Genomic DNA, 24,328 nt, shown 5'->3' with positions numbered 1-24,328 from the left:
GACTGGGGAGACAAGGCAGGGGAGATCTGTTTTGGGACAAAATTGGGAAGGTAATTTTGGTCTGTGAAGACCTCAATGACATCATTGGTATAATTGGGGAGGGACTACCTGTCACTACAGATGCAATGATGACATGTTACTAGGCTGTGTGAAATGGACTTCTTGCCATGCAATGGGTGGCAGCTGTTCAAATGGCGGTATCGTAGATGGTTGACACATTTGATGTGGCTGGAGGTACTGATGTAACAACCCTTGAGGTGGAGGTTGGCAGTAAGAAAGGTGGCTCGCTGAACTGAGGACCAAGTGAATAGGGGAAGAAGGTGCTGTGGTCCCGGAGGAATGGGGATACAATATCCTCACTGTTGGTCCAGATCATTAAGATGTCACCCATAAAACTGAACTTGGTAATGGATTTGGTATTTTGGATGGTTAGGATGGATCCCTCAGTATGGTCCATGAATAGATTAGGATGCTTGTGCCTCTGGCTGTACCATGGATTTATTTGTAGGTGATGCCTTCAAAGAAGATTATAGTTGGTCACTGTGACCAAGAAGGATGTTGTAGATTTGGAGTAAGTTGGGCACTGGGAAAGCTGTGTTCAACAGCAGCAAGGCCATGGGCATTGGGGAAGTTAATGTAGAGGGAGGTAGCATCGACAGTGACACGCAGGGTGCTGGATGGTACAGGGGCAAGAAGTTTGGAGAGTCGGTGGATGAAATGTTTGGTACCTTTTATGTAGGAGAGTAAGTTACAGATAATACGCTGAAGGTTGTGGTTGAGAAAGGCAAAGGTTCTCTCTGTGGCAGCAGAGTAACCAACCACAATGGGACATCCTGGGTGGTTGGCTTTATGAGCTTTAGGAAGCACATAGAGTGTAAAAGTAGAGGGAGTGGTGGGGAGAGGAGAGAGGAGAGAGGAGAGAAAGAGAAAGAGGGAGAGAGAGAGAGAGAGAGAGACAGTGGAGAGGTTCTTCGATGAATCCAAGGATTTTAAGAGGGACTGGAATGGGGTCACTGTGGCGGGGCTTGTAGGTGGACGTATCTGACAGCTGGACAGGTAATATTTGCAGTTCATAACCACAGTGGTGGAGCCTTTGTAGGCAGGTAGGTTTATAAGAAGGTAAGGGTTAGTTTTTATGTGGTGGATTGTAGTTCTTTCCATGGGTGTAAGGTTGGTTTCCATGTTGAGGGATTTAGGAAATGATGGTGAGGCAATGTTTGAGGTTAGGAAATTTTGGAAAGTTAACAGGCCAATTTGGGGGAAGTTTGGTGTGTTATGTCTGGACGGAGGAGTAAACCAAGTCATGTAGTGCTCAATATTACTTTTGGATTGAGTCTGATTGGTAGGTTTAGTGGCGGATAAGGGTTTCCACTGTAGGGAGCAGGAAAAGGAGAGGAGGCTTTTAACAAGTGCAAAACTGAATTTGGGAGTGGGACAAAAGGTGAGACCTTTGGAAATGAAGTAAGACCTTTGGAAAGGAATGATACTTCTGGGTGACTGAGGTTTTTGGAGGATGGGTTCATTAGCATTGCAGGTTAGTTTAGGCTCTGGGTTCTGTAGGGTGAGGTGAGTTTCTGAGAATGTGGTAAATGTAGCAGGGACTGCATGGTGGGAGTGGATGAGGTAGTCCAAGGCAGAAGTATGAGGTGAACAGACTGGAGAGTTTTTTGAGGTGGCATTGCGCATACTGCTCTAGTCCCTGCAGGGCAAAGGTTTCAATGTGGGAACGAGAGCAGGAAATTGGGACTGCAGATCAGGAAAATTTTACAGATGGAGAGGAGATAGCACATGGAGGTTTGTGTCTACCACTGCACACTACCATCATAAGAGCCTCCACCAAACCTCCCCTGCATTTCCTCACAGCTACCAAACACTGCTTTGCAGACTTACTACATTAAACACACCCTTAAAAACTCCCTCTCATCACTGTACAGAACCCAATGCCTAAACTGACCTGCAACATAGAAAGAAACCTGCCCTCCAACAGAAGTATCAGTCCTTTCCAGAGGCATTTCCTATTGCTCTACTCCCAAATTCAATCATGCTGGGCTTATTAAAAATCTTCTCTTCTTTTTCCACTCTTTACAGTGGAAACACTTTTCCACTGCTAAACCTACCAGTCAGACTCTATCCAAAACCAATTCTGAACCCTGCACGACTCAGTTTACTCTACCATTCAAATGTAATCCACTATACTGCCCCCAGATCATCCCCTGCTGACTTTCCAAAACCTCCTAACTTCAAACCTTGTCTCACCATCATTCCCCAAATCCCTCAACATGGAAACCAACCTTACATCCACATGAAGAACTGCAATCCACCACCTAAAAATGATGACCACAATCCTACCTGCTGACAGAGGATCCACCACTGTGTTTATGAGCCTCAGGCTGAAGGGGCCCCACTGCTGTCAGATACATACATCTATAAGCCCTGCCACAGTGACCCCATTCCAGAAATCCAGCAGGATTTCTAGTCCCTCCACAAATCCTTCAGTTAAACACAGAACTTCTCCACTGAGTCTATCTGCTCATCCCCATCACTTCCCTCACTTCTACATTCTATGCGCTTCCGAAACTTCATAGACCCAACCATCTAGGATGTCCCATTGTGACTGGTTAGTCTTCCCCCCCACAGAGGGAATCTCTGCCCTTCTGGAACAGCACCTTCAGCCTATTACTTGTAATCTACCCTCCTATATAAAAGACACCAAACATTTCTTCCAACGATTCTTCACAGTTTCTGTTCCTTTATCACTTGGCGTCTGCTCGACACAGTCAATGCCACCTTCCTCTTCATTAACATCCCCACTGCCAATAGCCTTTCTGCTACTGAACACTACTTTCCCAATGCCTGACTGACTCCAAATCTACAACTTCCTTCCTGATCACTATGGCCAACTGCAAGATGCATTTTTTAAGTAAGTACTGTTTTGAAATGAAAATCTGAAGGGACACACATCTTAGTAATTTTATTTTTACATGAGAGCTTGTATTTCAAACTACTTTTCTACATAACTGTCACCAATATTCAGCATGTTTACTTTTATTTTTGAGTATTTAAAATTCCTCCTCCTGTTGAGAAGCCCCGACGACTGTGAAATACATGTTAATGCAAAGGTGTGAAAGGAGCTGAAATTCATTGTCAGATCAGTGAAGCGAATGGAGGAAACATAATGAAGTGTATGGAGGAAACATAATGAGTAATGGGATGGTACAGAACTGGGTGAGAACTTATAAAGATGGCCCCCGAGTGTGGATGATGAGGAACAAAGAGGATGACCTTCAGTCAGTAATGACGATTTGGTGCAGAAAGTTGATGAAAAAGACAGAGACAACAGATGATTTATGATTTTGACATTATGTAATGTGTTTTCTCATGTGTCAAGAATGTGATTTATGCAGATGTTACCTAATAAAGGGCAGATTTATATGAGGATGGCATTCAAAAGCTTCATGTACAATACAGTAAGTGCCTTAATGCTGGTGGGAATGATGTAGAAAAAAAAAAGGTTAAGGTACAGGCTCCCATGTAAAAATAAAATTGCTAAAAAAAGATCTACTTGTCTTATTTTCATTTCAATATGGAACTTACTAAAAAAAAAAAAAAAGTTCTCGTTTATCCTCACCAATAATTACTTCTCCTTTGAAGGCATCACCTACAAACAGATCTGTAATATAGAAATGGACACACACGTGGCACCATCCTATGCTGTCCTAGGCCATCTAGAGCAATCCTTCCTAACTACGTAGAATCCCAAATCTCTCACCTGGTTCAGATTCACTGACAAAATCTTCATGATAAGGACTGAGGGTTACGACAACCTATCCACATTCCTCCAGGACATCAACAACTTTTCCTCCATTAGCTTCTCCTGGTCCTCCTCAGCCCAACAAGCCACCTTCTTCAATGTCGTCCTCCACCTCAAGGATGCCTACACCAGCAACTCTATCCATATCAAACCTACCTACTAACCACCTATAGTACCTCCACTTTGACAGCTACCGTACATTCCAAACCAAGAAATCCCTTCCAGATAGCCTAGCCACCTAAAGTCGTTGCATCTGTAATAAGGAGCAGTCCTTCTCAAATGAATCAGAGGCCTTACTGATGCCTTCGCAGACTGAATTACATTCCCAAACTTGTGTAGAAACTGATCTCCCTTTGTTTCCACAGTCATCTAGCACCCCCTCATACTCACAGTCTGATCACAAAGGAGCACTCATTTCTATGGGTGTTCTGATACTACCAGAGTACTGATACCAGCTCGAATGAGTAGTACTCAAGTCATGCCATGATGTTACTCACACGAGTACTCCAAAAGTATCGATACCTAATCATATCAGTACTTTTGTAATTTTTTTAAGTTACTGAAGTAATGCTGAGTATATACAATATTTTACTTTGTTAATTATTTTGTACAAACAAATAAAACACATTAAATACTTTTATTCCTTTATTAATGATAATCTTTAAACTAAAATGTCACCTTTTTGGAAGGTTTCCCAGAAAAAACAATTGATGTAAATATCAGGAGACAATTTATTTCTATTCTGAATTGTAGTTGCACCAGATTTTGAAAGTAAACACTCACAGACACAGATGTTGCAACAATGATAGACTATTGTTGAGCACATTCGTATAAACATGGAAAAATATCTTTCATGTATGCCCGTGCTGCAGGTGAGTTGCATTTTAAAGATATTACTGAGTTTGACAAACAAAAACATTCTGTCTAGTTGGTGTGTTTCCTTTTTCATTCTGCAGCCATGCATTAGCTGTCTATGATGTTTCCATAAGTCATATCCCTGTGTTACAGTAGATGCCTGTGTTACAGTAGATGAAGAAGGAGCATCTTCCTCCAATTCAGTTGGTCTGCGTTTTGGCTCATAAACAATGCTTTACGTTATTGTATGGCTCACCTATGTGCTGCTGGATATTGAAAATGCAGGTTTTTAAACCTTGGATCCAACAGATTAGCAATGGCTAAATGACAATTTAATTCAGTTAACCATTACCTTTTCTTCAGGTATCACAATAAAACTTCCTGCATTCTTTAACAGCTGGTGTGAAATTGTACAGTTCTGTTGATGAAAAATTAATCATTGGTATTATTTTGGATACTGCAACATATAAAGAGTTGATTCAATACAAGTACTTTTCTTTTGATACCGAGCAAGTATTGAAAGAATGCTTTGATTATAAAAGTACTCAGTTAAAAACAAAGTATCGAATACTTATTTGAATTTACTTACTTACGTTAGAACATCACTACTCATCTTGTAAATCAGTACGTCCCGGAATTGGAGCAACTGAATCACATTTTCTGCCAGGCTTTCAACCATCTCTCACTCTGTCCATTACATTCCCACCTTTCCCATAGTGGTACTCCACAACCCACCCAACCTATGCAACATCCTTGTCCACTCCAACTCCACTCCTGCTCTCAACCCCTTGCCTCATGGTTCAGAGCTCTGCAGCAGGTCTAGATGCAAGGCTTGACTCATAGATCCTCCCACCACCATTTACTCCTGTCCTGTCACTGGCATTTCCCACCCCATCAAATGCTGGGACACAAGTGAAAGCAGTCATGTGATCTATAAACTTAGCCACAAACACTGTGCTGCAGTCTACATGGGCCTGACTAAAAACACGCTGTCTATTGGCATGAATGGCCACTCACAAACTGTGGCCAAGCGGCAACTGGACCCCTCAGTTGCTGGACATGCCACCCAACATGGTGTGCTTCACTTTAATGACTACTTCACAGCCTGTGCTATCTGGATTCTTCCCACCAACACCAGATTTTCTGAGCAATGTATGCGAGAACTCTCTCTTCTATACATCTCTCTCCTCTCTTTCCCCCTCCCCTCCTCCTCCTCCTCAGCACAGCCTCCCAATGCTGTGCCTACCAGCCCTATCCTGCCATTACCAGGTAACTGCATGATTTCAGAGGCAGCACTGGCATTTTTCCCCACAACTGTACTGCTATCCCTCACTCTTCCTATGACATGCCTCCCTCTTAGCCCCACCACCCACTGCAGCAAATTACTGCTTATGTCAGATGCAATCGCAGTCAGGTCTTAGCGCCTGGAGGCAGTAGCCATTTGTGTGTTTATTTGTCCAAGAACTTCATTCCAGCCAATGGACTATACTATTCTCCAGAAGAATTATCACTTTCAGTTTGAATAACTGCAACGAAACTACTTTTCAGACTGTTCTTCTGCAGTTGCTACAGGTACATCCTTCCTCTACCTTCACCACTCAGGATATAACAATATTTTAGAAACATCTCCTGTCTTATACATATAAAAATAATTTAGGAGCAAAGGTAACAATTCACCAAACAACGAGTCATCAACATACACATAGATATGACTGAAAACTTTGCTAGCTCTTGGAGCTTTTTCAAGCTAGAGTTCACATGGAGACATAAATGTAGGTGTAGGTGTGCGCACACACCCACATGCATATGCACACACACTTACAACTGTATGGCTTCACTGTGCTGGTACAATGTAGTTTTGTGTGTGTGTGTGTTGTTACTTTTACTTGTAAGTTATTTAATTCTACCAGAACTTTCCATGACCACATTTATTCACATACTAGCTGTAGCTGTGCACACATTGCTGTGGTTCAGTCTGGTTAAATGGAAATCAAAGAAAAGAAGAAATGAGAATTGGTTGTATGTCCTAAACCCCTCCCTGTCTGTCTGTCTCCTCTTCCCCCTCCTTTCTGGTCTTGAGCTTTGTTTATTGTTATTGCAAATTCAGATTCTGTAGTAGTATTCTAATCATAAGCCGATAAGCCAGAAATAGAACTTCTCTGTTTTCTGTGAAAACCATCTGCAAGGAACGAAACAATGCACCATATTGCTGTGTATACAACTTATGTTTAAAAAAATATAATGCTAAATAATGTATAGCAATATAATGAAAAGGACAGTTGCTACTCACCATATAGCAGAGATGCTGAGTCGCAGAAAGGCACAACTAAAAGACTGTTGGAAAGTTAGCTTTTGACCAACAAGGCCTTTGTCAAAAGTAGACAAAACACACACACACACACACACACACACACACACACACACACACACACACACACACACACACGACCACAGTCTCTGGCGCAGTCAGGCTCTAGCTGTCAGACATATGGTCATGTACATGTGAGTTGTGTGGGCGTGAGTGTGTGCTTGTGTGTATGTTGTCTACTTTTGACAAAGGCCTTGTTGGCTGAAATCTAGCTTTCTGACAGTCTTTTTGTTGTGCCTTTCTGCAACTCAGTGTCTCTGCTATATGGTGAGTAGCAACTATCCTTTTCATTATATTGCTGTAAATAATATATAGAAGAGGAACAATTTTTCTTATGGTTTAAATACCCTGCTACTGTAGTTGAACCAGCTGTGACAAAAGTAAATGAAACCACAAATTTTTACAGCAGAGCATTTTTTTCTTGCAGTAAGTTTTATAAGAAAATGTGTAAATTGTAGTTTAAAAAAATATTTAGTCCATGTCTGTCTGAGTGTTTAATAGAGTGTACTGTTTAAAATTAGAAAGTCAATTGGTCAAGAATTCTTCAAGAGTTCTCACATATATACTGGGTGTCCGATTTATCTTGACCACACTAAATAACTGTTTGTCCAGACGCAAATTACAAAATGTTTCAAGCAAATGTTCTTTAGCCGTCAGGGGGACATCAATCATCATGATTGCCTTTGTTGAAGCTTTGTTTTTTACAAAGATATGAACAGCAGTATGACTTTTCTAAAATGGCACCCTGTATTTTTTATTCGGTAATTCATTTCCTCCCCTGAAGACCTACTCAAAAATGTATCACAGTGTACCATTCACTGAAACACAACATTATTAATTACATAACACAACACTGACTTTGAGCCCAGGATCACAAACTCGTCCACTTGCTGGAGTTGTCAGAAAACAAATGAAAACCAAGTAAAAACATAACACTTTGACTCTCCTGTACCGCTGCCCAGGAGTAGAACATTCAAAAGTACTCAAATGGTGACCCTGGACACCAATACACTGGTGCACTCGTTGAATGAAAGAATTATTTACTGCTTCCAGTGTTACCTGCTGAAAAGAATTACAAGCAAGCATGATACGTTTCTGCATGTCCTCTGGAGATGTTGGAATATCGCAATATACAACATCTTTAATGCATCCCCCCCAAAAAAGGTCCAGAGGATTTAAATCACGAGACCTAGCAGGCCAAGTAACTGATCCTCCTTGACCAATCCATCTGGCAGGATACCTTCGGTTCAGAACATGATGCACACGCAAGGCATTATGTGCTGGACATCCATCATGTTGATACCACATACACATTCTCTGTTCTTAGCGGCACTTCATCCAGAAGAGGAGGGAGAATTCACCTAAGGAAGTTGGCATATGCTGTACCGTTTAGTCTACCACTGATGAAATAAGGGCCAATAATTGTAATACCAAGCATCCCACACCAGATGTTAATTCTCCATTGACACTGATGCTCCACCTGTCTAAGCCATCATGGGTTGTCACTGGACCAATAATGCATATTCCTTGCATATACCAGTCCTTTGTTTGAGAAGGAACATTCTTTGGTAAATAGAATATTGGAGAAGAAATTCGGGATGGCGAGGATTTGCTGCTATGCCCACTGACAGAATTGTACATGATTCTGGAAATCATTCCCATGCAATTCTTGATGTAGGTGTACATGGTAAGGATGGAACCGATGACATCTAAAAATACGATGCACGCTGGTTTTAGGAATGCCAATCTTGTTTTCAAGCTGTCATGTGCTCACATGTGGATTCGTAGCAACTGAAGCGAAAACAGTAACTTCGGCAGCTTTGTCTGTGCGGGTGCTACGACGATTGCATTGTCATGGGTTGAAACTTCCCGTTTCCTGAAGCGTTGCAACAAGACGAGAAAAGATCTGTCGGGAAGGTGGGTTCTTGTCAGGATATCGCTCGCTGTGCAGTTCCACTGCCTGCATAGCATTTCGCCTACCTTGAACAACAACAATAAAAGAAATGTTATGTCGATACAGTTTGTAGGAAGGAAAGCCTTTACTGTATGCCTACTCTACACAACAGTATTTAAAAGTACTAAACTACTGTACTTAATTTACCCGTACACAAGAAAACAGTATTGCAATTACATTCCCCATAGGTGAGTAGCATTTCCACCTTCAATTGATGATGGTTGACGGAATGATGGATGTGCATTCTACTTATGTTTACATTTGTCCTCTGTCAACATCAGCACGTGGATGTGCTCCATTACCCTGAGTACTCACACCAAGTGCTGGGAGCATCAACATGAATGTTGTGTTACGTGATTAATAACATTGTGTTTCAGTGAGTGGTGCACTCTGATACATTTTTGAATAGGTCTTTAGGAGAGGAAATGAATTACCGAATAAAAAATACTGGGTGCCATTTAAAAAAAAGTCATACTGCTGTTCATATCTTTGTAAAAAAGAAAAAAAAATGCAATGAAGGCAATCATGTTGATTGATGTCCCCCTGATGGCTAAAGAACATTTGCTTGAAACATTTTGAGATTTGCATCTGGACAAACAGTTATTTAGGGTGGTCAAGACACACACACACACACACACACACACACACACACACACACACACACGCACTCTGTCCATCTGAATGTTTTAAGTAAACATGTCACGAATTAATACTGTGAATTCAAGTTTTTAATATTATGTGTACATTTATATTTTATATATATTAAAAATATATAGCCTATGTCTGTCCAAATGTTCAGTAGAGTATCATGTAAAAATTTCAAGTAAATTAAAAAAGGCTTGCAAAAATGTATTTATTCACAGGCAACATTGTATCAAAATTTCAAAACAATCAATGAATAACTTTTCGAGTTTTAAGCTTTTGAACAAATGAAGAAATTTTTGCTAGTTTGGTCCCTTTCTCTCCAAACCAATCACCCAACCAACCAAATTTTTGCTTAAAACTTATCCTCTTATCTACATCATAATACTGTATACAGGCAGGTTGATGTTTAACATTATTACCAAAAATCGTGGAAAGTTCTTGACAAATTTACTTCAAATTTTTAAATGGTACTCTAATATATGTTTGGATGGACATTACAAGAGATTATGTACAGGGAAAAGTTGTCAGCAAAAGTCTTGAAAAGTTCTTGACGGAGTTACTTCACATTTTTACACGATACTCTAATAAACATAGAGTACATATTTTTTTAAACAACAACATATAGGTTTTCTGTTAAAACTGACTGAGAAAGAAAATGCTGTGCTATGCCATGCTGTGAAAATGTGCAATTTTGTTTTCTTTCTCGCAGTCAGTTTTAATTACAGTGACAGTGCATTTAAATCGTTAGGCAAATTGTTTCTCCCGTACATTTTTCTCTCCTTATACATAACTTTATGTAAAAATTGTAGACAAAACTATGTGCTGTTTTTCTTTCTTCATCACAGTCGGTTTTAACAGTATTTATGGCTTGTTGGCTTATGATTAGTCTACATCTACAGAATCTGAATCATCTGAAACTTTTGTATTCTTACTTGTTCGCAGATTAAAACTATGTCAAATACTGTCATGAAGCTTCTATCCTCACAGAAGTAGCAGCAAGAGAGGTCTGTCATATCCCATATACCAATGACCCCAACTGATTTGCCCATCAATTTTAAATGACTTCAATTCCCAATCAAAGCTTTCTTTGTTATAACAACAAACAAGGCTTAGGGTCAGTGTGAGGGTTGAAGAGAAATGGGCACTTTAGGGCAGTACAGTAAATATATAAAAACAACTGAATTCAAATGGTGAAGAACTTTTGGAGATTTACAATTCTGCACAAATGTAAGTATATAAAAGCATGTGCATATTCAAATACAATATTTACAACATTGTGTCAAAATTTCAAAGCAATCGGTAAAGAGCTTTGAGAGAGTTAAGATTCTGAGCAAATGAACATTTACATTTTTTTACACAGATATGTAAAACTTCCGATACATATGTTATTTTTCTCACGTAGGCTGTTTTCTTATTCTTGTCACTCTATTTGTCCATAGTTCTTTTACCCATGGCATAACTCTGATGATACAATGTGCCCATATTCACAACAAAAGAATCTTTAGATTAGATTAGATTAGATTAGATTTACTTTCATTCCAATTGATCCGTAGTGAGGAGGTCCTCCAGGATGTGGAACATGTCAGAAAAACAACAATACATGACAAATATTTAAACTAAAACAAATAAGCTAATGTACCATTCCACAGGTCCCAAGTGGAATGATCGTCATTTTTTAATGAACACTAAGAGTCATTTTACAAATACTATTGCACTGAATTTAAAATAAAAAAGTTTTATATTTATTTATAAGGTAAGAAACATGTAATACAACTACTGTAATACTTATTTACAATGAACACATTACTGCACTGAAATGGTGCAGAAGTTAGATTATACTTACACACACACACACACACACACACACAAATTTTCAGTGAACACATTACTGCACTGAAATTGTGCAGAAGTTATGTTGTACTTATATACAAATCAGTTGGTTTTCCTCAGAAATTCATCAATGGAGTAGAAGGAGTTGGCCACCAATAAATCCTTTAGGCTTCTCTTAAACTGAATTTCATTGGTTGTTAAGCTTTTTATGGCTGCTGGCAAGTTATTGAAAATGTGTGTTCCTGAATAATGCACACCTTTTTGTACAAGACTAAGTGACTTTAAATCCTTGTGAAGATTATTCTTATTTCTAGTATTGATTCCATGAATTGAGCTGTTGGTTTGAAAAAGTGATATATTTTTAATGACAAATTTCATTAAGGAATAAATATATTGGGAAGCTGTAGTTAGTATCCCTAGTTCCCTAAACAGGCTTCTGCAGGATGTTCTTGAGTTCACACCACATATAATTCTTACTGCACGTTTTTGTGCCCGGAAAACTTTAGCTTGGCTTGATGAATTACCCCAGAAAATAATCCCATATGACATTATGGAATGAAAGTAAGCATAGTATGCCAGCTTTTTCATTTTTATATCCCCTATGTCTGACAAAATTCGCATTGCAAACAGAGATTTGTTAAGACGCTTCAGCAGTTCTGTGGTGTGCTCCTCCCAGTTGAATTTATTATCAAGCTGTAATCCCAAGAATTTAACACCGTCCACTTCTTCTATCTTCTTGTCATCATATGTTAGACATATACTCTTGGGACACCCCTTACAAGTTCTGAACTGCATGTAGTGTGTTTTTTCAAAGTTTAGTGACAAAGAATTGGCTAGGAACCAGTGATTAATGTCTACAAATATTTTATTGGCTGATCTTTCTAAGACTACACTTGATTTGCTATTTATTGCAATGTTTGTATCATCAGCAAACAAAACAAACTTGGCATCTGGTAATGTTACTGATGAAAGGTCATTGATATACACAAGAAAAAGTAAGGGCCCCAAAATGGAACCTTGTGGGACCCCACATGTAATTAGTTCCCAGTTGGATGATGCCTGATAGCTTGATACATGTCTCTTTCCTAATAACACCCTTTGTTTCCTGCCAGAGATATAAGATTTGAACCATTTTGCAGCATTTCCTGTTACACTATAATATTCTAGTTTACTTAAAAGGATATTGTGATTTACACAGTCAAATGCCTTTGACAGATCACAAAATATACCAGTTGCCTGCAATTTTTTGTCTAATGAATTAAGTACATTTTCACTGTAAGTGTAGATAGCCTTCTCAATATCAGAACCTTTTAGAAATCCAAACTGTGACTTTGACAGTATGTTATTTGAGATAAGATGGTTATAAAGACGACTGTACATTACTTTTTCGAAAATTTTTGAGAATGCTGGCAACAGTGAAATTGGACGGAAATTTGATGCTATTTCTTTATCTCCCTTCTTAAACAGTGGCTTAACTTCAGCATATTTCAGCCATTCGGGAAATATTCCACTGATAAACGACTGGTTACACAGATAGCTTAATATGTTACTTAGCTCAGAATCACATTCTTTAATTAACTTTGTTGATATTTCATCATACCCACTAGATGTTTTTGATTTTAAAGATTTTATGATGGACATTATTTCTGTTGGGGTAGTGAGGGTCAAATTCATATTATGGAAGTTACTTGAAATGTCTGGTCTAAGGTAATCCATAGCAGCATCTACCGAACCTGACAACCCCATCTTTTCAGTAACAGTTATAAAATGTTTGTTAAAAAGTTCTGCAACACTATACACATCTGTCACCAATGCATCATTTACTCTTAATGCTATTTGTTCCTCTTCATGTCTGGTTCTACCGGTCTCCTCCTTCACTATATCCCATATTGTCTTTATTTTGTTATCTGATATGACTATCTTTTCCTTGTAATATATTTGCTTTGACATCCGTATTACAGTCTTTAATATTTTGCAGTATTTCTTATAATGTGCTATAGCATCAACATTGGAAATGTTTCGGATTGACAGATACAGTTTTCTTTTTGTTTTACAAGATACCCCTATTCCTCGAGTAATCCATGGCTTCTTTGTAGACTTTGCTCTAACCTTGGTAAGTTTTGGGGGAAAGCAGTGTTCAAATAAGGTAAGCACTTTATTAGCAAAAATGTTATATTTTTCATTCATGCCATGAGCACTGTAAACATCAGTCCAGTGAATGTCTCTGAGGAGTGTCCTAAAATAATCAATTTTTGGCTTACTGATTACCCTCTTGAGCTCAGATTTAACAGATTTTATATCCTGTTCAGTATTAACATTTAACAGAAGGAACTGCATGTCATGGTCTGAGAGGCCATTGACTATTGGTTTTGTAATATAATTTTGTTCATTTGACTTTTCTATAAAGATATTATCAATGGCTGTTTGTGAGCAAGTGGTTATCCTAGTGGGGAACTTTACTGTGGGAATTAAGTTGAATGATAGTGTTACTAACTCAAATAGGTTCTTATTGGGAGAGTCTTTAAGGAAATCTACATTGAAATCACCAGCAACCACTATTTCTTTGTTTTTGGTTGTTAAATGGGCCAGTACAGCTTCAAGGTGGTTTACAAACAGATTAAAGTTACCTGCAGGTGCTCGATATACACTTAATATTATGAAAGATTTTTTGTGAAAATCTAATTCTGTTGCACATGCTTCCATATGCTGTTCTAGGCAAAATTTATGAATGTCTATGTTCTTAAATTTATGACAGTTCCTGATGAATGTGGCAACTCCTCCTTTCTCCATTTCTGATCTACAATAGTGAGATGCTAACCTAAATCCTGTAACACTTAAAAGTTCTATACCAGTGGTCACATGATGTTCAGAGAGGCAGATTATGTCAGCTGGGTTTGAAGACTCTAATTCATCTATGCAGATAGTTAATTCATTAATTTTATTTCTCAGTCCTCGAATATTTTGATGCAATAAAGATAGCTGACATTTCACATTGACTGACTTAAAATTGGATGGAGTTAAAATATCTGCTGACAGTTGAAAATTCTTAACCATCCCTTGACTATTAGTTATTTTTTTAATGTACGCAAATGTCAGGTTGCTGTCAGCAACCTAATTTCCAATACACTAAAACTCATTTGCAATGGAGTAGACTGTATTAATTGACTAAGAGCATCGATCATGTACATCAAATATTTTGAGGAAAACTATCATCTTTGTTAGATGCATTAACACAGAGTATTGTACAGCTTTGTAAGGAAGTTAGGTTAAAAAACCCACTCCAAACAAATGTAATATATCCAAATATTGCTCATAATGTAGCTGTCATGTCACAGCCACACTTAACAGTACAGAAAATTTCACCAGCTTTTTGAGTGATCTACTACAATTTTTCTATCTAAAGCACACACACACACACACACACACACACACACACGCACACACACACACACACACACACACACACACACACACACACACACAGCAGGCCTTTAGCCACACTCAATGATCATCCTATAAATTCCATTACTGTAACACGAAAATCTTGTACAATTTTGACCTTACCTTGTATAGAGGTTGTAATGTGTTATTATACCATTAGGCTCTGTTGGAGGTAACCATGATACCAACAGGGATTGTGGTGACTTTACTACAACTTTAATGTCAGCAGGTGCACCTGGAGCTGGAAAATAAGCAGTCATGTTGTTCAATCTGTACAATGTACAAAAACTATGTAATATGCACACCGTTTTACACCAGTCAACGTGAAATCTGTTCTTACCATCCTCTTCTGTACTGCAGTAAATAGGATGTGTAATCACTCCATCACCAACTCTTGTGTACGCAAGCACCTGAACACTATAATTTGTGAATTTTCTTAGACCAGTAAGAACTGCAGTGAGAGCTGTTGTTTTCTTTGTTTCCATTGTGTCAGAGGCTGCATAAAAATAAAAAAATATGCACTATTTTGACTTTTCTACACATTAATTATAGACAAATACAGAAAGAAACAACACAAAATACAAGTACAAAATCATCACAGCATCTTCTTCTAGATACTAAAATAATAATGGGACTAAGTTAGGCTCAGGGAAAATGAAAGAAAGAAATGTTGAAGTGATGTGTACCTGACTTTCATAGTCTTGCATTTAATAAACCCATAACAAAATATAGGATGCAAAAGAAAAAAGAGATATTTACTATACTACTATTTTTTATCTTTCAGTAATTTATGAGATTTCACTTGCAGTTGTCAAGTAGCTCCTAAATAGGAAGAATATTTGGCAAAGGAAGTAGTGGAACAAATTCTCTACTGAAATTTATTGCATTACTTATTTTTTAAAACTTTGAGGCGTGAAATCTGGATTTAAAAAACTGGAGTAAATCTTTCATTCTGCATCAAAGTGCAGGTTACTGTGAAACTTCCTGTGGGATAAAAAGTGTGTGTTGCACTGGGGCTTGAAACTGGATTCTTACCATTCATGGACAATATTCTTTGCAACTGGGCTATCAGGTGCTATTCAAGACCTCCCATCACACCCTCAACTGTGCCACTACTTCTCTCCTACTTTCCAGACTTCACAGAAGTTCTTCTGTATACCTTAGCAAATACCTGGAAGAAAGGATATCAAAGAGGAATGGCTGAGCAACAGACTCAAGATTGTTTCCAGGATGACTCTTTCACTCTGTAAAGGAGTATTGGCCAATCAGGGTACATGGGAGAGCTAGTTAATTAGTGAAGACTGGAAAGTCCACTACAAAGGGCAAGGGTAAAAGTTTAATCCCTGCTCTGGTACAAAGTTGCAATCTGTCTGGAAGTTTCAGTAGAAATGGTTTTCTTTACATCACAACTGTATGCACAGGTGTCACCAGTACATCTTTTGATGGATGTGAGACATTATTTTTTTCTTACGTACACCTATGCAGTCTAGCATATTAATTCATGATTAAATGGTAAGCCTTGAACCAGAAACCAGAAATTTTCTGGCAGAGGAATGAGAAATTGTAATAAATGGTTAATGTATAAGAATGATGTAACTATATTCTAGTAGTATTTGCACAGGCTACATCGTAGCTAATATAAGAAGGACTCTCTGGGATGTGGAAAGCAATAAAAAATATACATTCCATTTAAGTGTAGTACTAAGGAATGACTAACGGCCAAGAAATATTGGCAGTTTAAAAGTATTAATTTGTGCAGTATTACAACAAAAATACCATCTAATGAAGCAGAAATTACATACTCGAGAAAGTCATCACATACACCCATTCCCATTTATATGATTCTTTTGTGAACTAACGACTAACGTTAAATCATTGGTGTCTGTGTAGTGAATCTTTTTTTCGCTCTTATATAGTAATCACGCTTTTTGTACCATTTTTTTTAGAAAAGAATAATGCTGAAAACAACAAATAATTATCCTCCTGTTGGAGGACATGCTATGGAAGGTAGTCATTAAGTTTTAGTTACCACCTCAAAAAACAAAGTTTATTTTACACATTTAAATCCCCGCACCACGGTACCACAACAAAAAGCTAGGGGAGCCAAAATAAAGTGGCAGAGCCCAGAATGAATAATGCTGCAGCAATCCATGCCAATTTGGTGGAAGTCTACAGCAATACTGTATCATCATATGACACAGTGGTTTGGTGGCACAAATGCTTCCCTTTTTTATGAAACAAGCTCAAAGTGGAAGAACAATGTGACAGAACATCTCTCTGTCAAGAACCGCATTATGGAATTGGTGGATTTACACAAAACTGGTCTAAACCATTCTTAACAAACAGAATGCCAAAAGTTGTGATGAATAATTCAAACAATGTTGGAAGAAGAGAAAATTTTGGTGACTGGGGAGAAATCACAAAGGGAGTATCACAAGGTTCAATTTTGGGTCCACTCTTATTCCTTCTGTATGGGAATGAACTTCCACTTAACTGCTTCATCAAGCAGTGTAGGTACTTTTACAAATGATACTACTGTTATAATAAATCCTGTTAGAGAGAAGGTAATGGAAGAAACTGTTGATAAGGTTTCTCAAAAATTGTTAAGTGGTTCTCTGGAAATGGACTCTTCCTTAATTTTGAGAAAACACATTATATTCAGTTCTGTACAATAAATAGAGTCATACTGGGATTTGATGTAGCAGATGAACAGGAGTCAGTAAACAGGGTAGAAAGCTCCAGATTTTTGGGTGTATATATTGATGAACCCCCCCATGAACCATAGACCCTGCCGTTGGTGGGGAGGCTTGCGTGCCTCAGCGATACAGATAGCCGTACCGTAGGTACAACCACAACGGAGGGGTATCTGTTGAGAGGCCAGACAAACGTGTGGTTCCTGAAGAGGGGCAGCAGCCTTTTCAGTAGTTGCAAGGGCAACAGTCTGGATGATTGACTGATCTGGCCTTGTAACAATAACCAAATCGGCCTTGCTGTGCTGGTACTGCGAATGGCTGAAAGCAAGGGGAAACTACAGCCGTAATTTTTCCCGACGGTATGCAGCTTTACTGTATGATTAAATGATGATGACGTCCTCTTGGGTAAAATATTCCGGAGGTAAAATAGTCCCCCATTCGGATCTCCGGGCGGGGACTACTCAAGAGGATGTCGTTATCAGGAGAAAGAAAACTGGTGTTCTACGGATCGGAGCATGGAATGTCAGATCCCTTAATCGGGCAGGTAGGTTAGAAAATTTAAAAAGGGAAATGGATAGGTTGAAGTTAGATATAGTGGGAATTAGTGAAGTTCGGTGGCAGGAGGAACAAGACTTCTGGTCAGGTGACTACAGGGTTATAAACACAAAGTCAAATAGGGGTAATGCAGGAGTAGGTTTAATAATGAATAGGAAAATAAGAATGCGGGTAAGCTACTACAAACAGCATAGCAAACGCATTATTGTGGCCAAGATAGATACGAAGCCCACAACTACTACAGTAGTACAAGTTTATATGCCAACTAGCTCTGCAGATGACGAAGAAATTCAAGAAATGTATGATGAAATAAAAGAAACAATTCAGATAGGGAAGGGAGACGAAAATTTAATAGTCATGGGTGACTGGAATTCGAGTGTAGGAAAAGGGAGAGAAGGAAACGTAGTAGGTGAATATGGATTGGGGGTAAGAAATGAAAGAGGAAGCCGGCTGGTAGAATTTTGCACAGAGCTCAACTTAATCATAGCTAACACTTGGTTTAAGAATCATGAAAGAAGGTTGTATACATGGCAGAACCCTGGAGATACTAAAAGGTATCAGATAGATTATATAATGGTAAGACAGAGATTTAGGAACCAGGTTTTAAATTGTAAGACATTTCCAGGGGCAGATGTGGACTCTGACCACAATCTATTGGTTATGACCTGTAGATTAAAACTGAAGAAACTGCAAAAAGGTGGGAATTTAAGGAGATGGGACCTGGATGAACTGACTAAACCAGAGGTTGTACAGAGTTTCAGGGAGAGCATAAGGGAACAATTGACAGGAATGGGGGAAAGAAATACAGTAGAGGAAGAATGGGTAGCTCTGAGGGATGAAGTAGTGAAGGCAGCAGAGGATTAAGTAGGTAAAAAGACAAGGGCTGGTAGAAATCCTTGGCTAACAGAAGAAATATTGAATTTAATTGATGAAAGGAGAAAATATAAAAATGCAGTAAATGAAGCAGGCAAAAAGGAATACAAACGTCTCAAAAATAAGATCGACAGGAAGTGCAAAATGGCTAAGCAGGCATGGCTAGAGGACAAATGTAAGGATGTAGAGGCTTATCTCACTAGGGGTAAGATAGATACTGCCTACAGGAAAATTAAAGACCCCTTTGGAGATAAGAGAACCACTTGTATGAATATCAAGAGCTCAGATGGAAACCCAGTTCTAAGCAAAGAAGGGAAAGCAGAAAGGTGGAAGGAGTATATAGAGGGTCTATACAAGGGCGATGTACTTGAGGACACTATTATGGAAATGGAAGAGGATGTAGATGAAGATGAAATGGGAGATATGATACTGCGTGAAGAGTTTGACAGAGCACTGAAAGACCTGAGTCGAAACAAGGCCCCCGGAGTAGACAACATTCCATTGGAACTACTGACGGCCTTGGGAGAGCCAGTCCTGAGAAAACTCTACCATCTGGTGAGCAAGATGTATGAAACAGGCGAAATACCCTCAGACTTCAAGAAGAATATAATAATTCCAATCCCAAAGAAAGCAGGTGTTGACAGATGTGAAAATTACCGAACAATCAGTTTAATAAGCCACAGCTGCAAAATACTAACGCGAATTCTTTACAGACGAATGGAAAAACTAGTAGAAGCCAACCTCGGGGAAGATCAGTTTGGATTCCGTAGAAATACTGGAACACGTGAGGCAATACTGACCTTACGACTTATCTTAGAAGAAAGATTAAGGAAAGGTAAACCTACGTTTCTAGCATTTGTAGACTTAGAGAAAGCTTTTGACAATGTTGACTGGAATACTCTCTTTCAAATTCTAAAGCTGGCAGGGGTAAAATACAGGGAGCGAAAGGCTATTTACAATTTGTACAGAAACCAGATGGCAGTTATAAGAGTCGAGGGAAATGAAAGGGAAGCAGTGGTTGGGAAGGGAGTAAGACAGGGTTGTAGCCTCTCCCCAATGTTATTCAATCTGTATATTGAGCAAGCAGTAAAGGAAACAAAAGAAAAATTCGGTGTAGGTATTAAAATCCATGGAGAAGAAATAAAAACTTTGAGGTTCGCCGATGACATTGTAATTCTGTCAGAGACAGCAAAGGACTTGGAAGAGCAGTTGAATGGAATGGATGGTGTCTTGAAGGGAGGATATAAGATGAACATCAACAAAAGCAATACGAGGATAATGGAATGTAGTCGAATTAAGTTGGGTGATGTTGAGGGTATTAGATTAGGAAATGAGACACTTAAAGTAGTAAAGGAGTTTTGCTATTTGGGGAGCAAAATAACTGATGATGGTCGAAGTAGAGAGGATATAAAATGTAGACTGGCAATGGCAAGGAAATAGTTTGGACAAGAAGAGAATAGAACCTTTCGAAATGTGGTGCTACAGAAGAATGCTGAAGACTAGATGGGTAGATCACATAACTAATGAGGAAGCATTGAATAGGATTGGGGAGAAGAGAAGTTTGTGGCACAACTTGACCAGAAGAAGGGATCGGTTGATAGGACATGTTCTGAGGCATCAAGGGATCACCAATTTAGTATTGGATGGCAGCGTGGAGGGTAAAAATTGTAGGGGGAGACCAAGAGATGAATACACTAAGCAGATTCAGAAGGATGTAGGTTGCAGTAGGTACTGGGAGATGAAGAAGCTTGCTCAGGATAGAGTAGCATGGAGAGCTGCATCAAACCAGTCTCAGGACTGAAGACCACAACTACAACGTATTGATGAAAAATTGACCTGTTCAAACAATTATGTTCAGTTCTTTTTTTTCTTTTTCATACAACTGAAATGAACAACTTAACCTCCTGACATATTCTGCACATTTTCATTCAATAACATCTTTTGGCTGGATTGGCCACAATGTGCAAAACTTCACAGGTGCATGATGTGCTGCTCATGTATGGTCGGAGGTTCGGCCTGTCTCATCACTACTTGCTATGTCTCAGCTTTGCTTGGTCCTTCTAGGTATAGTATGACATTTCAGTTAGCAGTGCCATGAAACACTTTCTTCCAGAATTTGTTGTGGTTTATTTTGGTTGGGACAATTTTTTTCAGTTTGGCAGAATCATGATGTAAGTGCTGTTTATTCTTTGTTATTTGTTTGTGATATAAAGGAAGTTCACAGGTCCAGTGGCTGTTTGTATGAAAAGAGGCAGTCCAATAATATGTTGCTGCAATTCTTCAAAAATGAATGGGAATCATAGAGAAGAAGGATGAGAACTCTTATATCTGTTACGTAGTTGCATAATCGACAGGTACTGAAAATTTGCTGTGAAATGGCATTACAACAACAAGCAGAAAGACTTTAAAGATTTAATTGACAACAAAACAGCTACTAGTTATAATGACTGACAACAGACAATTTTTATGCAATTAACCGTTCTGTACACTGGTAAACACTTGTGTTAAATATGCAGGCATGGGACATGCGATGGTGATAACAGCAAATTTTCCGAAAGTTGCACACATTATTACAGCATCAGTTGCAACAGTTTTTGATGGAACTGACCAAAGAGTATGAAGATGACACATATTACTGCAAAATATGCTGATTACGTCAAAGGACATGTCTGAAAGAATTTCAGATTTAAGATCCACTACTTTTGAATTTATGAAGAAAAAAGGAAAGTAAGAATGAAAATGAGAGGATCTGGAATGGATTACAGACCTTGCATTTTAAATAGACTTGACTGCAGATTGCCCTCAGTGAAATATTTCAGGGTGAAAGGCACCTTATTTCTGATTTTGTGGCGAAAGTAGATGTGTTTACAATGGAAATCACATTGTGGAAGGGACAACTTCTGACAAAGAACACTATCCATTTCCCTAAGCTCACTGGCATTAAAGAAAACTTCTTCTGAACAATCCACTGTGGCATTGAAAGAATTACAGGAATACCTTTCTAAGCATTTGAGGACACTGCATTTCGTACATCTGCTTTTGGGCTGCTTTTGAGACCATTTGCCATCTGAATTGAACGTGATCATGTACATCTCCATTTGGAACTTGTTGATTGGTAATGTAATTCTGTCTAAAAGACAAATTCTTTTTCATTAAAGCTGTCTAGGAGTTCTATGTTGTTTCCCTTGGGATGAGTTTCCACATTTCCATAATGTAGTTGCAAGTGTGTTTTGTGTGAAAGGATTTTTTTCAATTATGAAACCAAATAACTCATGATCATGTGGCAAACTGAGAGATGAAAACCAGAAAAAACTGTCTGTATCTGTCTGCCTGATAAAAATTTGTGCAATATACAAATCTTGTTGTCTTCAGCATGCCAAAAATAATTAAATAAGACTGAAAATTTGTTTTGTTTGTAATCAATGTTCTTGGGGCATACAAAACAAAATCACACACCACAAGTGGAGCTTTCACTGTTTCTGTTTCTTTTCTCTCTTTCCACTCAGAGAGTGTGACATGATACAGAGGGAAGTGTGAACTTGGGCAAGAGACACGTGCACTGTGCACAAGAAGAGTTCTGTCTTATTGAATAATTTATGTGGGGTAACTCATCACTTAGAAATAGAGCACTGATTGTACAAAAATGACCAATAAGAATAATTTGTGGTGTTCACCTGCAATCATCAAGTATGAACTCCATCCAAGCCTTAGGAACTTTAACTGCACCATCACAATACATATATTCCCTTATGACATTCATGATAAATAATTCACCATAAGTTGAGAAGAATAGTGATGTCCATACCAACAACACCAGAGGAAAAACTGATCTTTATTGCCTGTTATTAAAGCTGTTGGTGATGAAGAAAAATAAAATGTGCAGCAACAAAAGTTTTTTGAGGGATGGAGGGAGAGGGAGTAAACTGACTTGTTACACATCATTTTGGTAAAAGAATCATTCAAAAGATATACGGAACACATAACTAACAAACTAACAAACATTCACAAAGCCTGCCAAACCAAGGCAGCTACGAAAATGTTGTAGCTGTAGTGGGCCATATGATTTATTTAGCTGCTTAATTATCTTGGATGAGTTTTGAGTGTACTACTGTGGCCCTTAGACAAGGGAGTAAAGCAACATTGAAACATGTGGTTTCCCTTCCTCTGGAAAAGACAAGAGAGCCAACTGTCATTGGGCAAGGTGACACTTGGTCAGCTTTTGGACTCACATGGTGTAGTGCTAAGAGATTATGCTTATGAGGCACAAAATAGCTCAGAACCATACTATCAAAATCTCGAGATGAGATTAGACTAGGCTGTAAAGACAAAGTCTTGTGAGAAGCTTCCCGAGGTGATATTTTTGCTACCTACCATAGATGTAGCTCATTCTGCAAAGAATACATTTGTACATGCCACTTCTTTCTGCTTCAAAAATGATGACTAGGTGATTTTTACAGCTGGAACGTTTCCTGAATAGCTAGAATGCAGATTTCTACAACCAAGGTCTCCATCATGTCATTCACCATTATGAAAAATGTATCACATTGAAGTGTGAATATGTAGAGAAAAATTAGCATGATCACCAAGTTTCTTGATCACAGCTTAATTTATTTGTAGGTGGTAATTAATATTTTATTACAAAATGTATTTTCATTATGTGAGTACAGATTGATGTCAGCTGTTTGTGACAAAATTTGTGCCTGAATGGGATTCGAACCTGGATTTCCCGCTTATCAGCAAGTGGTCGCTTTAAAAAATTTGGCTATCTGAGCATACCTCCAGAACCAACAGAAACTGCCACGTCTTGGAATTCACAACTCTTATGATAGCAAATTTTGTGATTCCTGCACAGGGAAAGACAAATATTTTACTGTCATTTTAGCCTGTTGAGCCATGGATACATCGATGATGGTTACAATATCTTGTGTCCATATGGTGTCTGTATACTACATTGCAATGCTTGCATGTCTGAATGAAACTGTAATGTGAAGACACAAACACAGAATAACCCCTACCTCTCATGAGCTTGATGTTCCATGATCCACACAGTTACATCAGATTCAATACAGCATTAAATGTTACACTGCATGCCAAAAATTCTCTGCACAGACATCTGTAACATTATTTAATCCAAATAGGCCTCTTTATGATACAAGAAAATTACAACAACTATCTACACCAGTAAAAGTTTTTATCAATATCCTAACACAATTCAAGGGTTTCAGCCACTGCCGCAAGTGGATACAGATGTTCTCAAATATATTTTTGCTTTATGCAGCCATCTGTCTTGTTTGCATTTTATT

General features: G+C 38.5%; 1 protein-coding gene across 1 annotated transcript in view; it reads right to left on the bottom strand.

Annotated features, from left to right (window-relative positions):
- Positions 1 to 24,328, bottom strand: part of LOC126481760 (Down syndrome cell adhesion molecule-like protein Dscam2) — a 723,682-nt gene that overhangs the window by 80,208 nt on the left and 619,146 nt on the right. Inside the window, exons 17-18 of the mRNA XM_050105715.1 lie at positions 15,245 to 15,400; positions 15,028 to 15,145 (exon numbers count right to left, since the gene is read on the bottom strand). Of these exons, the coding sequence (XP_049961672.1) occupies positions 15,028 to 15,145; positions 15,245 to 15,400 (274 nt within the window). The remainder of the gene's footprint in view (positions 1 to 15,027; positions 15,146 to 15,244; positions 15,401 to 24,328) is intronic.

Source organism: Schistocerca serialis, chromosome 5 (assembly GCF_023864345.2).
Source record: "Schistocerca serialis cubense isolate TAMUIC-IGC-003099 chromosome 5, iqSchSeri2.2, whole genome shotgun sequence".
NCBI lineage: Eukaryota > Metazoa > Arthropoda > Insecta > Orthoptera > Acrididae > Schistocerca > Schistocerca serialis.
Note: the sequence above shows the minus strand (reverse complement) of the source record. Positions and strands in the feature narration are given on the sequence as shown.